General features: G+C 46.5%; 1 protein-coding gene and 1 pseudogene across 7 annotated transcripts; one reads left to right on the plus strand and one right to left on the minus strand.

Annotated features, from left to right (window-relative positions):
- The first annotated feature begins 1,094 nt into the window (after nt 1-1,094).
- Nucleotides 1,095-16,255, plus strand: USP11 (ubiquitin specific peptidase 11). 7 transcript variants are annotated; one of them, XM_043895536.1, is made up of 21 exons: nt 1,095-1,356; nt 7,930-8,039; nt 8,214-8,344; nt 8,689-8,806; nt 8,947-9,092; nt 9,218-9,279; nt 9,400-9,499; nt 9,856-10,029; nt 10,119-10,277; nt 10,670-10,894; nt 11,037-11,120; nt 11,239-11,333; nt 12,096-12,302; nt 12,960-13,012; nt 13,226-13,486; nt 13,562-13,632; nt 13,971-14,083; nt 15,021-15,170; nt 15,276-15,391; nt 15,564-15,652; nt 15,729-16,255. In XM_043895536.1, the coding sequence occupies exons 1-21, from the start codon at nt 1,205-1,207 to the stop codon at nt 15,864-15,866; spliced, it is 2,754 nt and encodes a 917-aa protein (XP_043751471.1). In that variant the 5' UTR covers nt 1,095-1,204; the 3' UTR covers nt 15,867-16,255. The 7 variants fall into 7 exon arrangements, with proteins under 7 accessions (XP_043751471.1, XP_043751470.1, XP_043751473.1 ...); XM_043895538.1 differs by having other exon boundaries at nt 1,096-1,356; nt 13,226-13,471; XM_043895537.1 differs by having other exon boundaries at nt 1,098-1,356; nt 13,229-13,486.
- A 2,690-nt stretch (nt 16,256-18,945) lies between these two features.
- Nucleotides 18,946-20,627, minus strand: LOC122689629 (annotated as a pseudogene).
- Between the last annotated feature and the right edge of the window lie 477 nt (nt 20,628-21,104).

A 21,104-nucleotide genomic window follows, 5' to 3' on the forward strand; every position in this document is an offset into this window, starting at 1 on the left:
GAGCAGCGGTTCTCAGCAGATAATCTCTCCCACCCGGAGAGGAAGTTTTGCAACTAGGAGATGCTCCTGGAATCTAGCAGGTAGTGGCCAGCAATGCAGCTAAACATCCTACAACGCTTCCTACAACAGAAATGTCAATAGTGCCTAAGCTGAAAACCCTGATGCAGTGGACTGGTTCTCAAACTTTTGGTCTCAGAATTCCTTCCTATTCTTAAGGCTATCCAAAGAACTTTTGCTTACATCATGCAGTCTCTGGAAAATTCCATGGCACACGCAATAGAAAATGACCATGAAAGAGTCTTGTGAATAGTTTTTACTTCGTGAACCTTGAAAGGGTCTCCTGAACGGGTAGAAAGCCAAAAAGGACCCTAGTTTGAAAATCTCTGGCGTGGAATTTAAAGGTGGCACCTCTGGAACTGGAATTCCTGAGTTCCAACCACAACTCCACTACTTACTAGAGGGGCAAGGTGAATTAACGTTTCTGGTCCTCAACATCCCCATTGTTTCCCATAGGCAACCTGCTGCCTAAGACTACTATTTATGTGCAATAAAACACTGAAACAGGGCCAACTATTATTATCAGTGCTGTAACTCCAATAAATATACCTGGCCTGGGGCTGATTTGCCTTCAACACGTTTATTAAGAGGATAAATCTAGTTCACGCAAGGAAGAGGCCGGCAGGCCGGGGTAGCGCCCTGGAAGTGATGCCTTCTTTTGCATTAGTTTCTGATAGAGAAGGGTAGTGCAATGAAGGAAGGGCATCCTGGTCAGGCTTGCAAAAAGGCCGCTCCCAGGATACAGGCCCGCAGTCCTCAGCAAAGCATGGGACCGAAAGGTCCTGGAAGTTTCCCCTGAACACACCCCAATATGTCCTCTTCCACCTCGGGGACCACTACCTAGACCTTCCGCACAATCGTTTGTCCTGACTCAACATGGCGTTAGAATCCCACAAGACACCTTGGTCCTTAGTTCCCAACTGGAGGATTTACCCCGCCTATTGGTGGCGGAAATCACCGCCCACGTGCCTATGCCTGCCCAGCCCTTCGACGAGTCCCATCGCGGGGGTCCCTTTTCAAGATGGCAGTAGCCCCCTAGCTGTATGGGGGGCTCTGCTTCCGTTTCCGGGACCAAAATCCGGAAGTGGCAGTTGAGGGGCCCTTCCTATTCCCAGCTGCGGTGGCCGCTAGAGGAGGGCAAACGGCTATGGCGGCGGTCGCAGCGAGTTCCGCGGATACGGCTGCGGTAGACGACCAAGAGCCACAGCGCGAAGCGGTGCCGGACCTGGAGAGCCAGCGGCGCCAGATCGAGAATGGCGAGAATGGGCGAGGGCGTCCGCTGCAGGTTGGCGAAAGCTGGTAAGGCAGAGCTGCAAGCGGAGCCTCGGCTTGCGGGGACGGTGGGGGACGAGGCGGCGGAGCTCCACGTGAGAGCCGCCCTGGGGAGGAGGAATGGCCTATGGGACTGGGAACGAGAGGGGCGGGGAAGTGCCTAGTCTGGGAAAGAGGTGGAGCCTGTGCGGTGCAGCTTGCAGCCTGATAGCGCGGCGCGATTTGGCGCGGAGGCAGGGGGCGGGTCATGAGAAGGGAAGGCCGCGGCGGCGGGGCCAGGCCAGCGAGGTGGGGAACTTGGGAAGGAGGGGATCTCAGCAACTGGGGAGCTGGGGAGCGTGGTCTGCGCGGCGCTACGAAGCTTCTGGGGGCGGGCCTTGACTGCTGCGCGGCGCCTGAGAACGAAGTCAATGCCGGTGACGTCAGGCCGAAGAGCGGTTTGGGAGCTGAAGGCGGAGCGGGTGGGGGAAGAGGGAGGGAGTCAGACCCTGCGTGGTGGAGAGAGCTGGAGCCTGGGAACGAGGCTTGTGACGAGGCCGAGGGGTGTGTCCTGAGGCTGTGAAGAGACTGCAGAGGGGAGGTGGTGCCCGTGAAGCAGAAAATGGCGCCTGCGAATGAGCAAAGCTTGTGAAGCGGCGAGGTTTTTGTCTCTGGCCAAGCTCGTCTTCCCAGGACGGGAGAAAGTGCAGGTGATTGGCACGGGAGGGGCCTTCGATGTTACGTTTGTTTTCTGTTTTAGTAGTGGTTTGTTTTGTAATCAAGAAAAAACAGCTATTTTTAAAATATCAATGCGTATCTTGATAAATCGACTTGTTTAATTGATTTCTTTGCTAACCGCTGCTCGAAATGTACTGTTCCTGGGTTCATTTTATTTCTCGCCGAGTTGCATCTCGTTTTTTAAATTGTGAAATACGTAAGACCTGCAAAGGTAATATGAAACGTTTACGTAGGCCAGGTTGATGGATATTTTATAAAAATAAACGATCTGTACTCTTCAAAAATTTCAAGGTCGGGAAGAACTGTTCCACATTGAAGAAATTAACGGGACTTAACGAATGCATAACGAAATGCAATGTGTGATCCTAGATTGGATCCCGGAGCAGAAAAATTATTTAAAAATCTTTTTTTTTTTTCACCTCATAAAGTGAATTTTCTCTCTTTTACTGTAAAAGATATGAATGGGGAAAATGATAAAATGTTTACCAAAGTCTGTAGACTAGATGTTAGTACTGCTAATTTCTTGGTTTTGATCATTGTATTGTGATTGTGAAAGATAATATCTTTGTTTTTAGGAAATTCATTTAGGGTTAAAGAACCGAAATATTTAAGGTTAAAGATCTATTGTGTAAGCAGGCTTACTCTGAAATGGTTGAAAGAATAGCATATATAAAGACGTATTTAAAGAAATAATGACCGAGTGAGTAAAAATTTAAATTTGGAGAATCTTGAATGAAGGGCACGCAGAGATTCTTTGTATTATTTTTACGACTTTTCTGAGTCAAAGTTTAAAATTTAAAGAATAATGCAAAATTTGTGAATTAACCACCTAGGTTAAGATTCAAACTGTTACCTTAAGAAATTCTGTGCCGCTTCCAGATGAAAATTCCCCTCCCTGCCACAGGAAATTATTACCCTGAATTTTTAATTTCGTTATCAGTTTCCCACCATTGTATGCATCCCTAAAGAGTATTTGTGGTCTAAGCTTTCTTTTTATGGGAGGATATGTGTGAAATCAGACTGGCTGCGTATCGAGTGCCCTGTGCATCACATCAGGTGGGTACTCAGTATCTATATGACGTCATTGGTGACGTTAGCCTTGATCACTTGGTGAATCTATTTGCTGGGTTTCTCCACTGTAATAGTGCTATTTCCTGTTTCTATACACAGTGATTCTTTTAAAAAATAATTTTATGTCCATCCTTTCCTCAGAACGTTCCAACAGTCTTCCTGTTTCATGCAGTGTAAATGCTAAAATTCTTACAGTGAATTGCAGGGCTTTACAGTTTCCAGGCTGGTGTCTGGCTCTGATCATTTCTCCCATCTTTCTTCAGATTACCCTCCCCCCTCATTTTCTCCATCCGGCTATATTGGACTCGGCCCTCCATCGCCGCAAGCAAGTTCTCACCTGAAAGCCTTTAGGATAGGAGTGAGGTTTGCTCCTTTTAGAGTTCTTTAATCTCAGTACTAGCGAAATACATATTCCTGTTACTGGAGAGACAAGTTGAGATTCCCCAAATCGGAAATATGAAACCAGTTTATTTTACTATTGCACTATAGCTCTCCAGCAAGGTAAAGCCTCAGTCCATCTTGAGAGTAAACAACAATAACAGAAATATTGCTATAGCCCATTTGGAGGTGTTCAGAAGGGCTTGCAGGCTTTGGTTCCTGCCCCATCTTACCTTTACAGCCTTGTGACAATAGCCTTTAAAAGTATCCCACCCATACCAGGTTTCCTCTTGGTGTGTTGAAAATGTTTTGGAAGTAGATAGAGGTTGTGGTTGCACAACACTGAATGTATTAAATGCCACTAGATTGCTCATTTTTAAATGGTTAATTTTATGTTATATGAATAATAAAATTATGATGTGTCAATAAAAAATTATCCCATCAATGTTGGTTAAGCATTGAAGCCAGTTTAATTTGCTGTCTGTTTTATAGGGGGTCACTGGAGTGATCAGGAATTTTGTGTTCATAAAGCATTTCAAAGTCTCGGACCTACCCCAAGTCATATACCTAAATATACATGTTAATATTTGCACTTTCTAGCTTTTGTCAACTGGCAGATCTGGGTGAGGGCATTTATTTGGCTATTTAAACAGATTAATTTCTGGGAGAAGCTTAAATTTTAAAATTCAAATCAATGATACGTATTTTGGCAAATTTTCAAAGGTGAACTATCTGAAGTTGTATCTGGGGTAGCTGAAGGAGCCTCTGGTTGTTTGCAGGGTGTAGATAGTTTCCTAACAAGAGGTAAATAAGCATGAGCCTGTCTTTGTTCAGATCAAGGAAGGTGGGTACCTGGATGCAGTGTTGCAGAATCGATTGTGATGTGTGAAGGGAAAACAGTTTCTCACTGGAAGTTAGACTAGACAGTGGCCAAGGCATATTTATCTTGTGTAACAGCTATAGCAGCAATTGACAACCAAATGTGTGAAAATTTCAGTCGGTTTAGTTCTAGGGTCTTCATTAAAGGTTAGTGCTGTGCAGACTTCTCCTAAAGCTGTTATGCAGGATAATTATGCCTTGGTCACTGGATCTAATGAAAGAGTGAAATAAATAATAGGCCTCTGACAATTCCCCTGTAATTGAGTCAGCACCCCTAGTATCTGCTCAGATTTTTTATGAACCAAAAAGGGAAGGGGGGTTGTGAGTCTAGAGTTCTAGAAGGGGAGATCTTTTGGTAGAAAGTTATTGTACCAGTCTTTGTTGCTTGAACACGAGTATGCTGTTTAGCTTCAAAAGTATGCAGTTATTGAAAGGTTTTTATATTAGTATATCTAATTATATATAATTAAGCATAACTAAGCTAGGAAGATAAACTTTCTTTTTGGTTTGTCATTTTTAAAAATTTTGAAAAGTTTGAAAAAATCAAAGAGCTTTTCTAAAATATTTAAGTTAATTAAAATTGGGGGAATTTTAGGTAAACCTAATGCATTCCTTTTGTAGGGTGAAGGAGTAGATCTTTGTGGTATCTCCCAGAGATAGTTTAGGCAGAAAAGAACATTTGAACAATGTTACTATTCTTACTTTGGCCTGAATTTGAGAAAGACAAAGCAAGAATAGTTTATTGTTTTATATTTATTTCTGTATTTTTGGCTGCATCAGGTCTTAGTTGCAGCGTGTGTACTCAGTAGCCTTGCGGCATGTGGGATCTTACAGGGATCGAACTCCCATCCCCTGCATGGTAAGGCAGGTCTCAACCACCGGCAAGGGGATCCCAAGAATAGGTGTTTTTTTTTTTAAAAAAAAAAACAAGATATAAATCGAAGTGAAGACAAGAAATATTTATAGTCAACCTTGTAAAACATACAATGATAAATAGCAATATTTATTAGGAGCTTAACTTTTCTTAAAAGCAAGAATTCTTTTTAGAAAGTGAGCTAAGAGAGGTCAAAAGGCACCGAGAGTTAACAGTAATTTGGTGACAAAGAGCTTCCAGTCTGGGCATAAGTTAACGTAGCCATTTTCTAGGAAAAAACCCCAATTCTAATTTTCCTCCTTTGGTACATTATTCATGTAACAATTTACAGAAAGGACTTATTTACATCCATTTTTATTTATGCATTTAGGCTTATACAGATAAATAAGTTAATTTAGAACAGTGTAATAGTACATTTATATCCAAATAAGCTAACAACCTTTTAATAAAATGAGTAGGAAATCATATCTTAGTTTATATCCATATTTCTGTTTCTCCATAATTATTATACCTAACAATGTAATGATTAACCAAAGTAACTGATATTTTCTCCAGACACAAGAAATCTAGAGGACAGACAATATTTTTTAGTAATTTCTTTCCATAAGTGCAAGTTTCATATCACTTTAACAAATTGGAGGAAAGGAAACAGAAACATAAGTGACTTTAACAAGATCCATCTTATTTCTCTATATTAGCAATAAGAAATTAGAAAGTTAAAATTTTAGAGATACATTTACAGTAGCAACCAAAAAAAAAACATGAGCATATAGGAGTAAATGTAATGATGTGTGTGCTTTTCCATTAGACAGTGACAACTCTATATGTCATGACTGTCACCTGGGCTGACAGATTATGAGCTATCCCAATTCAGAAATGTTAAAAAAAATTAAAGTGTCTTTGAATTGAAAAAAACATGGTAGTAATATTTTGTGAAAATTTATGTAAAGCTTCAGTCTTCTATGAAGGCTTCAGAAATTCAAGTTGTAGCCAGGTGTGGAGGTTTTGTTTACCACTCTAAAAAGTTATTTTAATGTTAATTTTCCTTTAAAATCTGCTTTAAGAAAACCTGTTAAGCTGTGCCTTCTTTTGTGTCAAAGTTCCCATTAACAAGAAACTAGCTTTACTGAGTAAATTCACCTCATAGACCATCCATGGAGGCAATTAAAACCTTGAAGGTGCAAGTGGTAGAGGGTAAGGTCCGTGACAGAATCTTCTAGATGAGTGTCTGTGGCATGAACCACTGGGGCGGGGAGGGTGTGTGTGTGTCCCTGGACTGAGTGAAGTGCGGGATCTGTGGGGGTCACTGCAGCACCCCCCAAATAAATAAAACAGCCCACAGAAAAGTTTGCCTATTTTGGATGACATTCCAGGTTAACAAAGAAAAGTGCCATTTTAAAGAATCCAATGTGGGTGGAGAGGGAGGTGGGAGGGGGGATCGGGATGGGGAATACATGTAAATCCATGGCTGATTCATGTCAATGTATGGCAAAAACCACTACAATATTGTAAAGTAATTAGCCTCCAACTAAGAAAAATAAATGGAAAAAAAATAAAGAATCCAATGTATAGAGTTAAATAGCTAGAAAACTGTTACCTATTTTTCATCCATTATGTAACTTTTAAAAAAGTTTTTATTTGAGGCTGTTAAATACTTTGGATAGCCTTCTATGTATCAAAAATTGCATAGCTGGAACTTCCCTGGCAATCAGGTGGTTAAGACTGTCAGCTTCCACTGCAGGGGGGCATGATTTGATCCCTGGATGGGGAACTAAGATCATGCTGTGGGGCATCCATCCCCCCCCCCCAAAAAAAAAGTCGTTGCAGAGCAACGAGGTGGGGGGAGGGGTGGGAGCTGGAGGGTGGGGATGGGGCATGAGGATTATGTGTACCTGAACTTTTTTGTCTAAGCCCTAGGATTGGAATGATAACAGCTAATGTTTATTTAGCACTTTCTATATATCAGGTATTCTGCAGACTTGAGAATTTGTCATGGCATTCTACAAAGGCAGATTTCAGCAGTCCTAAATGTTTATCCTAGTAGGCATGTAGAAGTGTCTCCTTTAAAAGAGGGCAAGTCAAACTGTACTTAAAGATGGTTCCGATGGTAAATTTTGTGTTACATGTTTTTTCACAGTTTTACACAGAGTAAGCTAGTCACCATACGCTTAGAAATTTATTATAATATCAAAATAAATCCTAAAGACAAAAAAATTATTTTAAAGGTCACAGTGTGCAGTTTTTGAAGGAGAACTTTGTGATTCTTTTAGCAGTTGAAATTTTTTTTTTATTTCTGAGCGGATTTTCCATATTTAACAATCCATTTCTCAGCTGAAGAGTTTTGTATCCTGTACAAACATTGCACATTCAAAAAATGGCTGAAGTCTTATAACATTAGTGGCAAATAACAATTATTTTGAATCTAATTTGATTGTGTTACCCCACAGACTAATACAAGTAAATTATCATTTATTATATAATAAAACCTCATGTTTTCTGGCATCATGGGCATGAGTTTGGTTTTGGTTGTTGTTTTATTTTTTAGCTCTGTATTAGTTTCAGATGTTCATGAAACTTATCCTTTTGGTAACTTGTGGCTATGTTTAGTCCAATAACCATGGGATGTGGTACCACTCACCACCAGATAACTGTGTAACACCCCTGTCACCTGTCTGGTCCAGGTTCCTCGTGGGGCAGCACTGGTACAAGCAGTGGGAGGTGTACGTGCAGGGAGGAGATCAGGACTCCAGCACCTTTCCTGGCTGTATCAACAATGCTGAACTCTTTGAAGGTACCAGGCTTCTGCCTCCCCATGTCAGCCGAGCCCTGGAATTCTTGTCATCTCTGTCCCAACAAACGATCATGAGCCCCTTCTCTGTGCTAGGTCATTGGTGAGATGGCCAGACTGACTCATCACTTTCCTTCCCTGATTGTTCCTCTGCCACCTCCCCCCGCCCTCCTGCAGACCAGGTAAACTGGCACCTCAAGAAGGAATTGGTGGAAGGTGAGGACTATGTGCTGCTCCCAGCGGCTGCTTGGCATTACCTGGTCAACTGGTATGGTCTAGAGCATGGCCAGCCTCCCATTGAACGCAAGGTATAGTGGGTGGCGCGGGTGCTGTGGGGTGGGGTTTGGCTTCTGGTGGGGGGAAGCATAGGAAGAAGACCTTAAAGGTCCAGGATGGGTCCAGACCTGTGTATTCATGTCCACTATATCCATACACCTGGCTCTACCCTTCTTAGGTCATTAGATGGTATCTTGCTGTGCCCCCTGCGTTTGCTTGCCTGTGTGTGCTCACCTCACACAGCTTCATACATGTGTCTGTGCCATGTGTGTTCGTCTCTGTGGATGCTCCATCCTCTGATTGCAGAGGTTGTCACCCTGTGTCGGTGTGTGCACATGGTGGGTATGCCAGTGTGTGTACCCTTCCCTCCTTGCAGGTTGTGGAACTGCCCAGCATCCACAAGGTTGAAGTGTACCCAGTAGAACTGGTGCTCGTCCAGCACAGTGATATGGACACACCTCACACAGCTCAATTCAGCCAGACAGATTCTGTTGGTGAGCCCGAGGGTCATGGGATGGATTGGCATTCCCGGCAACAGTCATGGTCCAGTGACCTAAGGAGTCTGCAGTCAAGAAGGGAGGGGATCCTTCAGGGTGCCAGGAAGACCTTGAACGTGCACCATCCCCCTCCACAGACCTAGTTTTGCAAACCGCTCGAGAGCAGTTTCTGGTGAGCCCCCAGGAAGAGACACGGCTGTGGATCAAGAACGCGGAGGGCTCTTTTGAGAGGTTGTGCAACACCCGTGTCTCAGTGCTTGACGCCTCTCTCAAGACTGGGCAGGTGAGGGTGGGGAGGACGTGTTCGCCCACAGGCCATGCTCAGATTCCAGAGAAGTGAGAGCTCAGTACCCGTGGGTCCTCCATGAATGCCTTCCCTGTTTTTTTACTCCTCTTCTTCCAACCCAGGTGGTTGTCATGGAGACCCGAAACAAGGATGGCACTTGGCCCAGTGCGCAGCCACATGCCACGTGAGCCTTCGGGGTTTCCGGTCCAGAGTGGGGTCCCACAGTTAGCAGATTGAGCCCATGAGCACATTCTCCCTGGGCCTGGTAGTTCCTCAGCTGATAAAAATTTCTCATCCGTCTCAGGAGCAGCACATTGGAAGAGGAAGAGGATTTCCAGGGCCAGCCGGGCATCTGTGGTCTTACCAATCTGGGCAACACGTGCTTCATGAACTCGGCCCTGCAGGTTGGACCATGAGGTCTAGGTTTGGTGCAGCATGGGGGTGGATTTGCGAATTGGAAATGGAGGACAGAGTCGGGGGCACTGCAGGGCAAGGGGTCAGGTTGGAAGCTAGGTCCCCACAGTCTGGCTTGATGTGCCCATGTTTCTTTCTGAAATATTTGTGCCTTTCCTCTCCACTTGCTCCCTGCTTTCCCTAGTCTCCTCTCCTTTGTCACCACATTCTTCTTTCTCCTGAAATGCTGATCTCTCCTCCTCTGCCCGTTCCTTTCTTTCCCCTTCGTCCTCCTCCCCCTTCATCCATCCCCACTTTGGTTACCTCTTTTTTCCCCTTCACTCAACCTGGCTTCTGCCTCCTGCAGTGCCTCAGTAACGTGCCGCAGCTTACCGAGTACTTCCTCAAAAACCAATATGTGGAGGAGCTCAACTTCTGCAACCCACTGGGCATGAAGGGGGAGATTGCACAGGCCTATGCGGACCTGGTGAAACAGGCGTGGTCTGGCCACCACCGCTCCATTGTGCCCCAGGTGTTCAAGGTATGGCTTAGCCCTGGCTAGCCCCTCTCTGCCCCCCAACCCCCATGCATCGCCTCCCTCATGCCTAGATGTCCCGTCCATCTCCTCAGACCAAGGTCGGCCACTTTGCGTCCCAGTTTCTGGGCTACCAGCAGCATGACTCACAGGAACTGCTGTCATTCCTCCTGGATGGCCTACACGAGGACCTCAATCGCGTCAAGAAGAAGGAATATGTGGAGCTGTGTGACGCTGCTGGGAGGCCAGATCAGGTGGGTGCTTCCGGAAGACCCCCATCATGAGAGCCTTGTTAAAGCCACTAGGACCTCTGCCACAGGGATTTTCTGTCCTCCCTGGGGTACCCTCACCACTCCCCATTTTTGGTTAAGCTCATCTTCCCTGACCTCAGTCCCATTCTTGTCTTCAGCACATCTCCACATCTGCTCCCACACCCAGTGAGAGTTAACTCCCACCCAGTCTCCTTCCCCAAGTAACCCCCAGCCCTGACAGTGAACAACACAGTCTCCAGGTGGCCCTCACTATAACTCTGTCTCTGGACTTTACCAGTGGCCTTAACCTTTACTCCCATGTGCATCCCGCCTGCAAACCATGGTTTTCCCCAGCCCCTGGCAAGCCTCACCACCCAGCACAACACTGTCAACAGGAGGTTGCTCAGGAAGCCTGGCAGAACCACAAACGGCGGAATGATTCTGTGATCGTGGACACTTTCCATGGCCTCTTCAAGTCCACACTGGTGTGCCCTGATTGTGGCAATGTGTCTGTGACCTTCGACCCCTTCTGCTACCTCAGTGTCCCACTGCCTGTGAGCCATAAGAGGGTCATGGAGGTCTTCTTTGTCTCCATGGACCCTCGCCGCAAGCCGGAGCAGGTATGAGGAGAATGAGGACGGGGGTGTAATGAGGGACCTGCACTCATAGAGTTGGTTTGATTACTCAGCCATACCTCAGGGTTTCCTGCACTAACTCACTACACATCCTTCTGCTCTTCTGTGGTTACCGTTTCTCCCTCAGCACCGGCTCGTGGTCCCCAAGAAAGGCAAGATCTCGGATCTGTGTGTGGCTCTGGCCAAACACACTGGCATCTCGCCAGAAAGGGTGAGGCTCTGCAGACGGAAGGAAGATGGGATACAGGGGCAAGGAGACCAAGGGAGGCAGAAAGGCCTGTGGGAGACCTTGCAGACTGATCGGTCCCCTCTCCGTAACCCATTCCCAGATGATGGTGGCTGATGTCTTCAGTCACCGCTTCTACAAGATCTACCAGCTGGAGGAGTCCCTGAGCAGCATCTTAGACCGAGATGATATCTTCATGTGAGTAAGAAGACCAGGGGAGATGGGGGTTTCTTAGGAACCTCCTTTGTTAACTACCTTCCCTCTCCCTTCCTCAGCCTGATTAACAGGGCACCAGCCTTCTCAGGGCTTCGGCCGTGTACCTTAGCAGGGCAGGCTGCTAGGGGCTGTCAGTGAGTAGGGTGAAATCCTTATGCAGGCTGTCCTTGGGTGTTTTCTTCCTTATTATGTGAGGAAGGCTCCTCCTTATTCACCTTGCACGCCACAAAAACCAAATGATTTTTAAGATAAGGAATGCTAAGCTGCTTTCTGAACATAAAAGCATTCAGAACAATTTTGGGACTTCCCTGGCAGTTAGGACTCTGTGCTTCAGCTGCAGGGAGCATGGGTTCTATCCCTGATCAGGGAACTAAGGTCCCACATGCCATGTGGTTTGTGGCCAAAAAGAAAAAAGATGTTTGAAATGTTTGGGTAACTGAAATAGAAGGTGCTTTATGAGTAGAAAAGTTGTTTGTAACCAAGCAGTTTTCCAAAAAAAAAAATTGTTTTAGATCCTTGTGTCATGAAAATTTTGTTGTCAACTCCCTCAGTGCTCTAATAACACCAAAAGACTTTATCTCACATCAAACAAGGTGTTGTGTAAATGATCCAAAACCCTGGGTGACTCTTTGGACCCTTTTAAAAATACTTTCAGGCTGTGAGTGGCTGGAGCAACTAGGGCAGAGTCCTTGAATCCCTCTTGGGTATCTTTATCAGACGGGACCTGATGTTCATCTCCCACAGATATGAGGTGTCGGGCAGGGCTGCTGTTGGTGAGAACTCCAGAGAGGATGTTGTGCTTCCTATCTACCTGCGGGAGCGCACCCCAGCCCGGGACTATAACAGTTCCTATTACGGCTTGATGCTCTTTGGGCACCCGCTCCTGGTGTCGGTGCCCCGGGACCGGCTCTCATGGGACGCCCTGTATCATATCCTGCTGTACCGCCTCTCGTGAGTCTGCGCTTCCGGGTCAGGTGGGGAGGTGGGGTCAGAACTCAGAGCTGGGTGTCTAACCGCTTGGTTGCCACCTCCCATCCAGCTCCCGAAGACAGTTCAAACTTAACATGGCCAGAGAGTAACTTGTAGGTTTTTCTCTTCCTCTAAATTTCTGACTTCGCCACCACCTCGCCTAGGTGCTGGGGATATAGGAGTGAACACGGCAGATAACATCATCTTGTACTTAATTGTCTTCCTGGGAGAGTCTTGGTTATTTGTGTTTCAATTGATTTTTATTGTGCTTAAAACCCAGAATCCCTCCAGGCAAACAGCAGTGCACTATCTGGCTTCACCTCTCCCTCACGTGGCACTTATTCATGCTCCTCAGAGGCCTTTCCTGATGGAAATGTGCAGTTGATCATGTATCTGTATAACAGCGGCTTATCATACTTAAGATCCATACTCCTTAACTGTGCCCCACAAGATCCTCCATTGTCAGGCCATCTCTTCCCATGTTCCTGTGACATCTCCTGAGACCTTCTGGTTCCTCCTCTACAACTATGTGTGGGGGGGTTGACCCATGGCTTCCCATCATAAGCAAAGTAGACTTTTGGGCTGTGTTCTTCCCGCCCTTGGGGCCCTCCTTGAGAGTCTCCTCTGTTCTGTTGGCAGACGCTATGTGACCAGACCCAGCTCGGATGATGAGGATGACGGGGATGAGAAAGGTGAGGAAGAGGAAGGAAAGAGAATCCGCAAGGATGAGGGTCTGTACATGGATCCGCAAGGATGAGCGTCTCCCATGGCCTGAGGGAGGGTCAGTGGGTCAGCGGTGGGTCTGGGGTGGGTCTGACACACACAGGGTCCACCTGGATATGCATTGCTGCTCAGCCCACTGGGGTTCACACATTCCCACCTCTGACATCCTTCCCCTATCCTAGCAGACCTGGAGGATAAGGATAGCCTCCCTAAGCCTGGACATGTGACTGAGGGCAGCTCCCAAGACCCTGGGCTGGAGCAGGCTGGGCCCAGCTCCGGAGTCGTGAGCGGAAGTCGGGCCCCTGTGGACAACTCTCCTGGGCCATCTCACTGGCCCCAGAGGGCACGGCGCAAGCACCTCTTCACCCTGCAGACAGTGAATTCCAATGGGACCAGTGATCGCTCGACCTTCAACGAGGATACCCATGGTGTCTCCTTCAGCTGTGAGCCAGGATTGGGGAGGCGGGAGGGGGTTTTCCTTGGCAGCAGGGCCCATGACCACCTCCCCTCACCCCTAGCCCAGCCGTATATTGCCATCGACTGGGACCCAGAGATGAAGAAGCGTTACTATGACGAGGTGGAGGCTGAGGTAAAGGAGATCTCGGGTATGGCAGGGAGGGGGGTGCACTTTCAGTTGGCGCCACACACACCCTCTCCTACTTCAGCTGAGCCGTGATCACAGAGCTCCCAGGGCCTCGGATTCTTAACTTCAAAGTCCATGCCCTTAACCACTTGGCGTGCATCTTCCACCCCCACTCCTTTTTATCCCCCAAGGGAATGGCTGCTCACTCCAGTGTTCTTGCCTGGAGAATTCCAGGGACAGAGGAGCCTGGCAGGCTACAGTCCATGGGGTCACAAAGAATCCAACACAACTGAGTGACTTTCACTTGTCATCCTCACACCTGGCCATCCACTCCCCCAACCTAGGGCTACGTGAAGCATGACTGTGTCGGGTACGTGCTGAAGAAGGCACCAGTGCGGCTGCAGGAATGCATTGAGCTCTTCACCACCGTTGAGACCCTGGAGAAGGAAAACCCCTGGTAAGGGACCAGAATGGGGCCTCTGGGGTGCTATTGGGTGGGACCACCTCCGCCCAGCCCCTGTTAGCACTAAATACACCTCCTTCCCCCACCCGCTCATTCAATTGCCTCCTGCCACTCTGGCCACCAACACCCCAAGCCTATTTCCACCTCAGCCTTTGCCCGAGCTGTTCCTTTTCACAAAATCATCCTTCCTCCAGTTATCTATAGGACTTGACCTCCTTCATTCTGCTCAAGTCTCTCTTCAAATGTCACCTTATCAGAGAGGCCTTCTCTTACTCTTCTGTTAAAAACTGCTCCTCCTCCAGCCATCAGCTCCCTTCATTCTTTCCATGTGCTATTTTTGTCCTAGCCTAGCATTTCTTTCTTGCTCCCTTGATGTCACATCTTAGATTCTTCTCTTACATCGTTTTTTTGTCTTTCCTGTTAGAGTCCCTTGAGAGTGAAAACATTTTAAGTTCACTGTGTGTCTCTTCTCATTGATTATAATGGTGTGGGCTGTGCAGTAGACACTCATTAGATTGTTGGAGAATAAACGAAACAGAAAGAACTGAAAAGATAAAACCAATCTCAAAAATAAGAGGAGCATCTTCCACGAAGCAGAAAGGAAACAAATATGAAGTAGTGCCAAAGATATCAATGGTAGACCGTCAGCAAATACCTGGCGAGTGAGTGAGTAAAATAGAAGAGAGGAAGCGAGAGGGACAGAGGCAGGCTCAAAAAGATGACTAGGGTCTGCCAGACCAGAATCCAAACAAAAACACATGCCAGTACAAAAATGCATACGTTGGGCAATTGATAAGTACGTGGCAGGGTTTTAACAAGCATGCTAGAGTAACATAGGAGTAGAAGTAGTGTCTCTGGACCAGATGTGGCCCATCAAAGCTGCATGGCAACAAGAGCTCAGAAAGTGTCCTGACCTGGGCTCCATCACTAGGTACTGCCCCACTTGCAAGCAGCACCAGCTGGCCACCAAGAAGCTGGACCTGTGGATGCTGCCAGAGACACTCATCATCCACCTGAAGCGCTTTTCCTACACCAAGTTCTCCCGAGAAAAGCTGGACACCCTTGTGGAGTTTCCTATCCGGTCTGGGGCCTGGGGAGGCTGGCTGGGGGCAAGGGTGGGGTGGGGAGGAAGGCAGGGACTGGGGGAAGGGGGCGCCACTGATATTAACCCTTGCCACACCCACAGGGACCTCGACTTCTCTGAGTTTGTCATCAAGCCTCAGAATGACTCAGCCCCAGAGCTGTACAAATATGATCTCATCGCGGTTTCCAACCATTATGGGGGCCTGCGGGATGGACACTGTATGTACCGGGGGCATGCTCATGGCGGGGGCGATGGGGTTGGGATGCCCCAGTGGGTAAGTAGATGTGTGAACCAGTGGCGAGGTCATTGGTGTCGGAGGAGTGAGAGAGCCAATGTGGACCCCTCTTAGGGGCAGGAGGGTGGGTGAGGACCGCTTGCCCTCTCTTACAGACACGACATTTGCCTGCAACAAGGACAGCGGCCAGTGGCACTACTTCGATGACAGCAGCGTCTCACCTGTGACGGAGAATCAGATTGAGGTGATACCCATCCTCCTTCTTCCCCTTCTCCCAACACCTTCTTCCCCGACCCACACTGACTCCTGTCTTCCCACAGTCCAAGGCAGCCTATGTCCTCTTCTACCAACGCCAGGATGTGGTACGCCGTCTGCAAACCCAGGCCAGCTCGTCAAAACCCCCAGCATCCTCTGCCTGCGGTGCCCCACCCAAATCGGAGTTCATGGATGTAAACTGAGGGGCCCTGGCCCTGCCACCGGGAAGGAAGCTATCCCGGCTCTCTTCCTTCCTGAAGCCACCCCTGTTCTCTTAACCCAAGTTAGGTGCCCCATGCCAGGCGTCACAGGCTTAGTTGTGGCTACTGTTCTCCTTGCTGCTACGTTGCGCTCTCCCAGGGAAGACGAGGTTGTGTTTCCTTCCAGCAGTGTGTTCCCTGCTCGTGTTTGCCCTTTAGAGCATTAACTTTCCCTTCTATTCTCTATTTATGATTCTCCCCTTCCTCTTGTCCTCAATCTGGGGTGTTCTCAGGGGGTGGGGGTGGGGTACACCTGAACAGAGTGTATTTTCTTATTGAGACCCTGTACCTTGCTCTGTGTATATATAAAAGTGCCAGTGTGTTCCTTGGCATTGTGGGTTTTTTCTTTCCACATCCTTAACCAAGCACCAGTACTGTGCCTGTGTGCGTAGTGAATGCCAGGTGTGTGATGGCTGCTGCTCTTGAGTGCTCATTGAGCACCATCTGTGTGCCAGGTCCTATTCTAAGTGCTTGTGAAGTGCCATCTGTGCGCCAGACAAAATTTTCAGAACCAACGGCATGCCCAGTGTTTTCCAAAGCATTTTGCAAATATTGACTCATCATAATCCTCACAAGAGTCTCATGCAGGAGTTGTCATTGCCAGTTTCAGGTGGGGAAACAGATGCAGAGGTCAAGTAATTGCTCGAGTTATGTCCAGAGGTCCAGACACCTCATCACTTACACTGGAGGTAGTAGTCCCCAAAGGGGACATTTGACCTCTGTGGACCCAGGATGGAAATGGTAGTGGACAGGACCTGTGCTCAACTGCTGTGGGAAAGGTGTGCCTGGAACAGACAGGCATGTGTGGGGGCAAATGGCTGGGTTCTGGATATAAAGGTACTAACCAGACCACCTCACAGGCCACCAGTAGTGTCCTCTGAGGAGTGGGTACATCTGGCCCAAGCCACCCACAGTGACAGGATAGATGGGCTGTGTCTGTGTTGTCCCTATGGTTAGCCTCCCACCGTGACCGCAGCTTTCCCACCAGGCAGGGTCCCTCCAGCCTCATCCCACAGAAGAGTGAGATGGAGCACCTCCTGCAGAATGGGTGCAGCATTGTGTGAGCATAAGATGCCACCTAAGCACGCACAGCCCCTGCCTGAGCCCTCCTGTGGGTGCCAGCTCTCACCTCAGAGAAACGGAGCTCCAATGGGGACAACCGTGGGGCAGAATGGAGTAGACTAGTGTGCAGTATCTGGACGTAGACAAGCACTCCAGCCCTTCACACTGAGGAAGGGAATCCTGATCAGGGTGGCTGAGAGATCATTTCCCCCGCCAAGCCTGCTGCCTTTGCACTGGGCCTGTGAAGCCCCCTCTGAGGGGCACTCAGCCCAGCCTTATCACCCACAAACCTCCAGTCATGCTGTGGATACAGGCGAAATGGAGGTAGTTGCTGTGAGGAACTCAGCTCAAACTGGCTTAAGCAAAAAATAAAAGTGTTGGATCCAGGAACTCATAAGCTGTCATTTAGTCCTCACAACTGAAACTCCAATACTTTGGCCACCTGACTCACTTGAAAAGACCCTGATGCTGGGAAAGATTGAAGGCAGGAGGAGAAGGGGATGACAGAGGATGAGATGGTTGAATGGCATCACTGACTCAATGGACATGAGTTTGAGTAAACTCCGGGAATTGGTGATGGACAGGGAGGCCTGGCATGCTGCAGTCCACGGGGTCGCAAAGAGTCGGACACGACTGAGTGACTGAACTGACTGAACTGAAGTTCTCGTGAAGACTATGTGGTTTAAGCACTATTACCCCATTTTGCAGATGAAGCAGGAGTGAAGAGCTGGTTCAAAATAAGTCCTCATTAGCTATGAATAATCAGTCCTAGACAAAAATCCACCTAAAAGGAATTAACTCAAAATAACTTCCCTGGTTTAACCAAAGACACCTTGAAAAGACAACATGCCTAAGAATCAGGAGAAATAAGACAATACAGTAACACAGAGACACAATAGAATCCTCAGACATCAGTGTAAAACATGCTTATTCTGGTCATGGAAATAGAGATGATTACATGTGAAAAAGAAATTTAAAACCTTTAAAAGTGAAAATGAAAACAAGTGAAAATGAGAAAGAACCAAACAAGTGATAGATCTGATCTAGATAATAGCAAAACTTAAGAATTATCTTTTATTTTTTGTCTGGCTACTTACTGTGAAACTGATAAACATCTTTTACTGTTGTGATTATGTAGCTGTTATTTGCTTAATACCATTGTATTGTGGTTGGTCAACAGAAAATAATAGAATTCTATATTACTAAAACTAGCATTTAGTAGAAAAAGTCAATGGATGAGTTTAGCAACACATCAGACCTAGCCGAGGAAGGATTCTGTGAATTGAATACAGTTTAGGGCATACTAAGAAATGCATCTTCTAGAAGATCTAAGTTAGACTAGTACTGTATTTTAATAAGGGTATAAAAATAAAAAATATAAAAGGTACGCATTTCAAACAAGAGGGAGGGAAATAGATGAATAATCCAAAAGAAGGCCAGAAGAAAGGAATATGGAACATGGTGGATGGGGAGAAAGCACATAGGCAACCATTTGCAAATAGTCTGCTGTGTTTCCTCCAGTTCAAGGGAGGGGACTAGGACCCAGGCAGTTGCTTTCAGATGGCAACTACCACCGTCCTAGGGAGAAGGTGGGATGAGGGTGAGTAAGAATGCTGCAAAACTTTCCCATGATTTTGAAAATGACTTTTTCTTGATTGGACACTTGTTCTGTTGCTGTAAACCTGTGACTTTTCCAGAAGTGCTGACACAGTTGGTTCTGACAATTCGGCTTGCTTGCTTTTTTCTTTTAAAATTTAATTTTAGGTTTTTGTTGGGGAACATAAGCTTGGAGCTTCCTAGTCTGCCATGTTGCTGATGTCACTCCCCTTGTGTATTATAAGTGTGTTTCTTAACACACTTAGGAAGCAATGCAGTTGGATCTTTTTACATAATCTTACATTGTCTGAGTTTTAATTGAGGTGCTTAGATCACTTAGTTAATGTGATTAGCGATAAGTTTTAGTATTTCATCTAGCTATCTGATTATTTTTTGAGGGAGATGCTTTCATTTTTTATTTTGTATCATGTATTATTTTACAATGAATTGCATTACTTTTGTAATTGAAAAAAAATACATAGGAAAACAGGAACAACAGCAAATATTTGACCTGGATTCTGATTCTTAGGGCTAGAAATTCATGTTGGGTTCAAGTTTTTGTTGATCACAACTTATTTTTTGGTTTATATGCAAAAGCCATTTCTTGAATGCCTCCTGGTTAGCTGGCACTGCCATTGGCACTTCGATAGGCTTTTCATCCTCATCCTCACAATAGCCCTGTGAGATAGGAATTGGTCCCGCTTTATACATAGGAGATTATTGCTTGAAATGCTTCTATTTGCCACATGTTTTCATTGGCTAGAGGTTCTTACCGGCTGGTAAGTCATTGATCAAGAACTCTCACTGGTTCCTAGAGGTTGCTCTAAGATTCAAATAATCAAACTACTAGAATTTTCCCCTGACAGGAGTGATGGATTAAGTATCAGGATAAGAGTGGAGGAGAGTCTGTGGTCTCTCCCTTTGTAGCACCATTTGAGTTTGCTCTTGTCACTCATGCATGGTGGGGGGACGGGATGGGGGAGAGGAGGGAAAGTGGTTATAAGTCTTCTTGCTTCTTCAGGATGAGCTTCATCACCAGCGCTGTAACCTGGGGCCTGATCTCCACCGTCACGCTTGGGTCTCAAGCTCCTACCACTTTCCATCTGGGGCCTCTAGGTACTTCTAGAAGTTCCAGCTGGGCTCCTTGCCAGAAGTCTCCATCAGGTACTGAAGGCAGGGGGGACACCAGTGCTGGCAACTGCAGTCTTGCTAAACATGGGGAAAGAGACACTGTAGGCGGTGGGGCAAAGCTGTCAATCTTGTTGCTGTCGGGCTTCTGCTGGCCACACTGGTTGCAGGGGAAGGCAAGCACATTGAAGTGCTGGGGCCCCAGGTCCTGCTGTGCTGGTCTATGAAGCCACATTCACTAGCCAGATTCACCACCGGGGCACCTAGTCATTGTACTTCTTCAGCAACACCAACTTGCCTTGGATGTTGATGGCCTTGAGGCTGTTGAAGTCCTGCTGCTAGCCATGGATGCCAGGAGCAGCCAGGCCACCAGTGCCACCACCATGACTCGCTCCAGAGCAGGTGGCGTGGTGAGGCAGCTATCTGATTCTGTTTGTCCTCTTCCCTCTTGTCATTTTCCCTCTTTTATTGCTTTATTTTGAATTAGGTTTTTTAAAATGATTTCACTTCATCTCTTTTTTTTGGCTTATTAGCTCTAACTCTTGGTTTTATTCACTGATTGCTTTATGGTTTATAGTGTACATTCTTTTTTTGGCTGTGCCAGATCTTTGCTGCTTCATGCAGGCTTTCCCTCCTTGTGGGTGAGTTGCATTGCATGGAGGGTGAGTCTTGTCCATGTGGCTTCATCTTGGCTGGAAGCAGAACTGCTGTCCTTCAACTTTATAAAAATTTACTGTTTTGGTGATCTTTTCCTCACTTCTTGAGATGAAGACTTAGTTCATTAATTATTATAACGTTTTGTCTTGATATGTTTATAGAAAAGAAAGTGAAGTCGCTCAGTCGTGTCCAACTCTTTGCGACCCCATGGACTGTAGCCTGCCAGACTCCTCCATCCATGGGATTTTCCAGGCAAGAATACTGGAGTGGGTTGCCATTTCCTTCTCTAAGGGATCTTCCTGACCCAGGGTCAAACCTGGGTCTCCCGCATTGTGGACAGACTCTTTACTGTCTGAGTCACCAGGGAAGCCCTGTTATGTTTATAATCCCAGATAATAAAAGACAGAGAAACATGGATTGTGAAAACCCCATGTAAATAGATTATTTTGACACTATTGAATTCTTTAAATAAAAAGTAACACGTTTGTGAAATGCTTACAGTTTTTTGGTGCCATCATAGACTCAATCTTGAAAAAAGTTTCCTTAACAACTGGACAAAATGTGTATAAATATGGGTATCTCTGTATTTTAAAAGCTTATCATACCTTTAAAAAATTGTACAGTCTTTCTGCGTGGAAAGGAGATAGAAGAGAGAGCAATTTGGAAGTTACAAAAGAAATATGGATGGCAGAAGAAAGCAAGGAGAAGAGGGAACAGAAAATTAGAAAAAAGTAGTAC

The sequence above is a fragment of the Cervus elaphus genome, chromosome X, assembly GCF_910594005.1.
Source record: "Cervus elaphus chromosome X, mCerEla1.1, whole genome shotgun sequence".
Lineage (NCBI taxonomy): Eukaryota > Metazoa > Chordata > Mammalia > Artiodactyla > Cervidae > Cervus > Cervus elaphus.

What these genes read in the sequence shown, in the direction of transcription:
- USP11 (XM_043895535.1), top strand. Translation starts at nt 1,205, where the DNA reads ATGGCGGCGGTCGCAGCGAGTTCCGCGGATACGGCTGCGGTAGACGAC. An exon ending in TCATGAACTCGGCCCTGCAG is followed by an intron (nt 9,500 to 9,855) that starts GTTGGACCATGA and finishes TGCCTCCTGCAG; the next exon opens with TGCCTCAGTAACGTGCCGCA. An exon ending in TTGTGCCCCAGGTGTTCAAG is followed by an intron (nt 10,030 to 10,118) that starts GTATGGCTTAGC and finishes CCATCTCCTCAG; the next exon opens with ACCAAGGTCGGCCACTTTGC.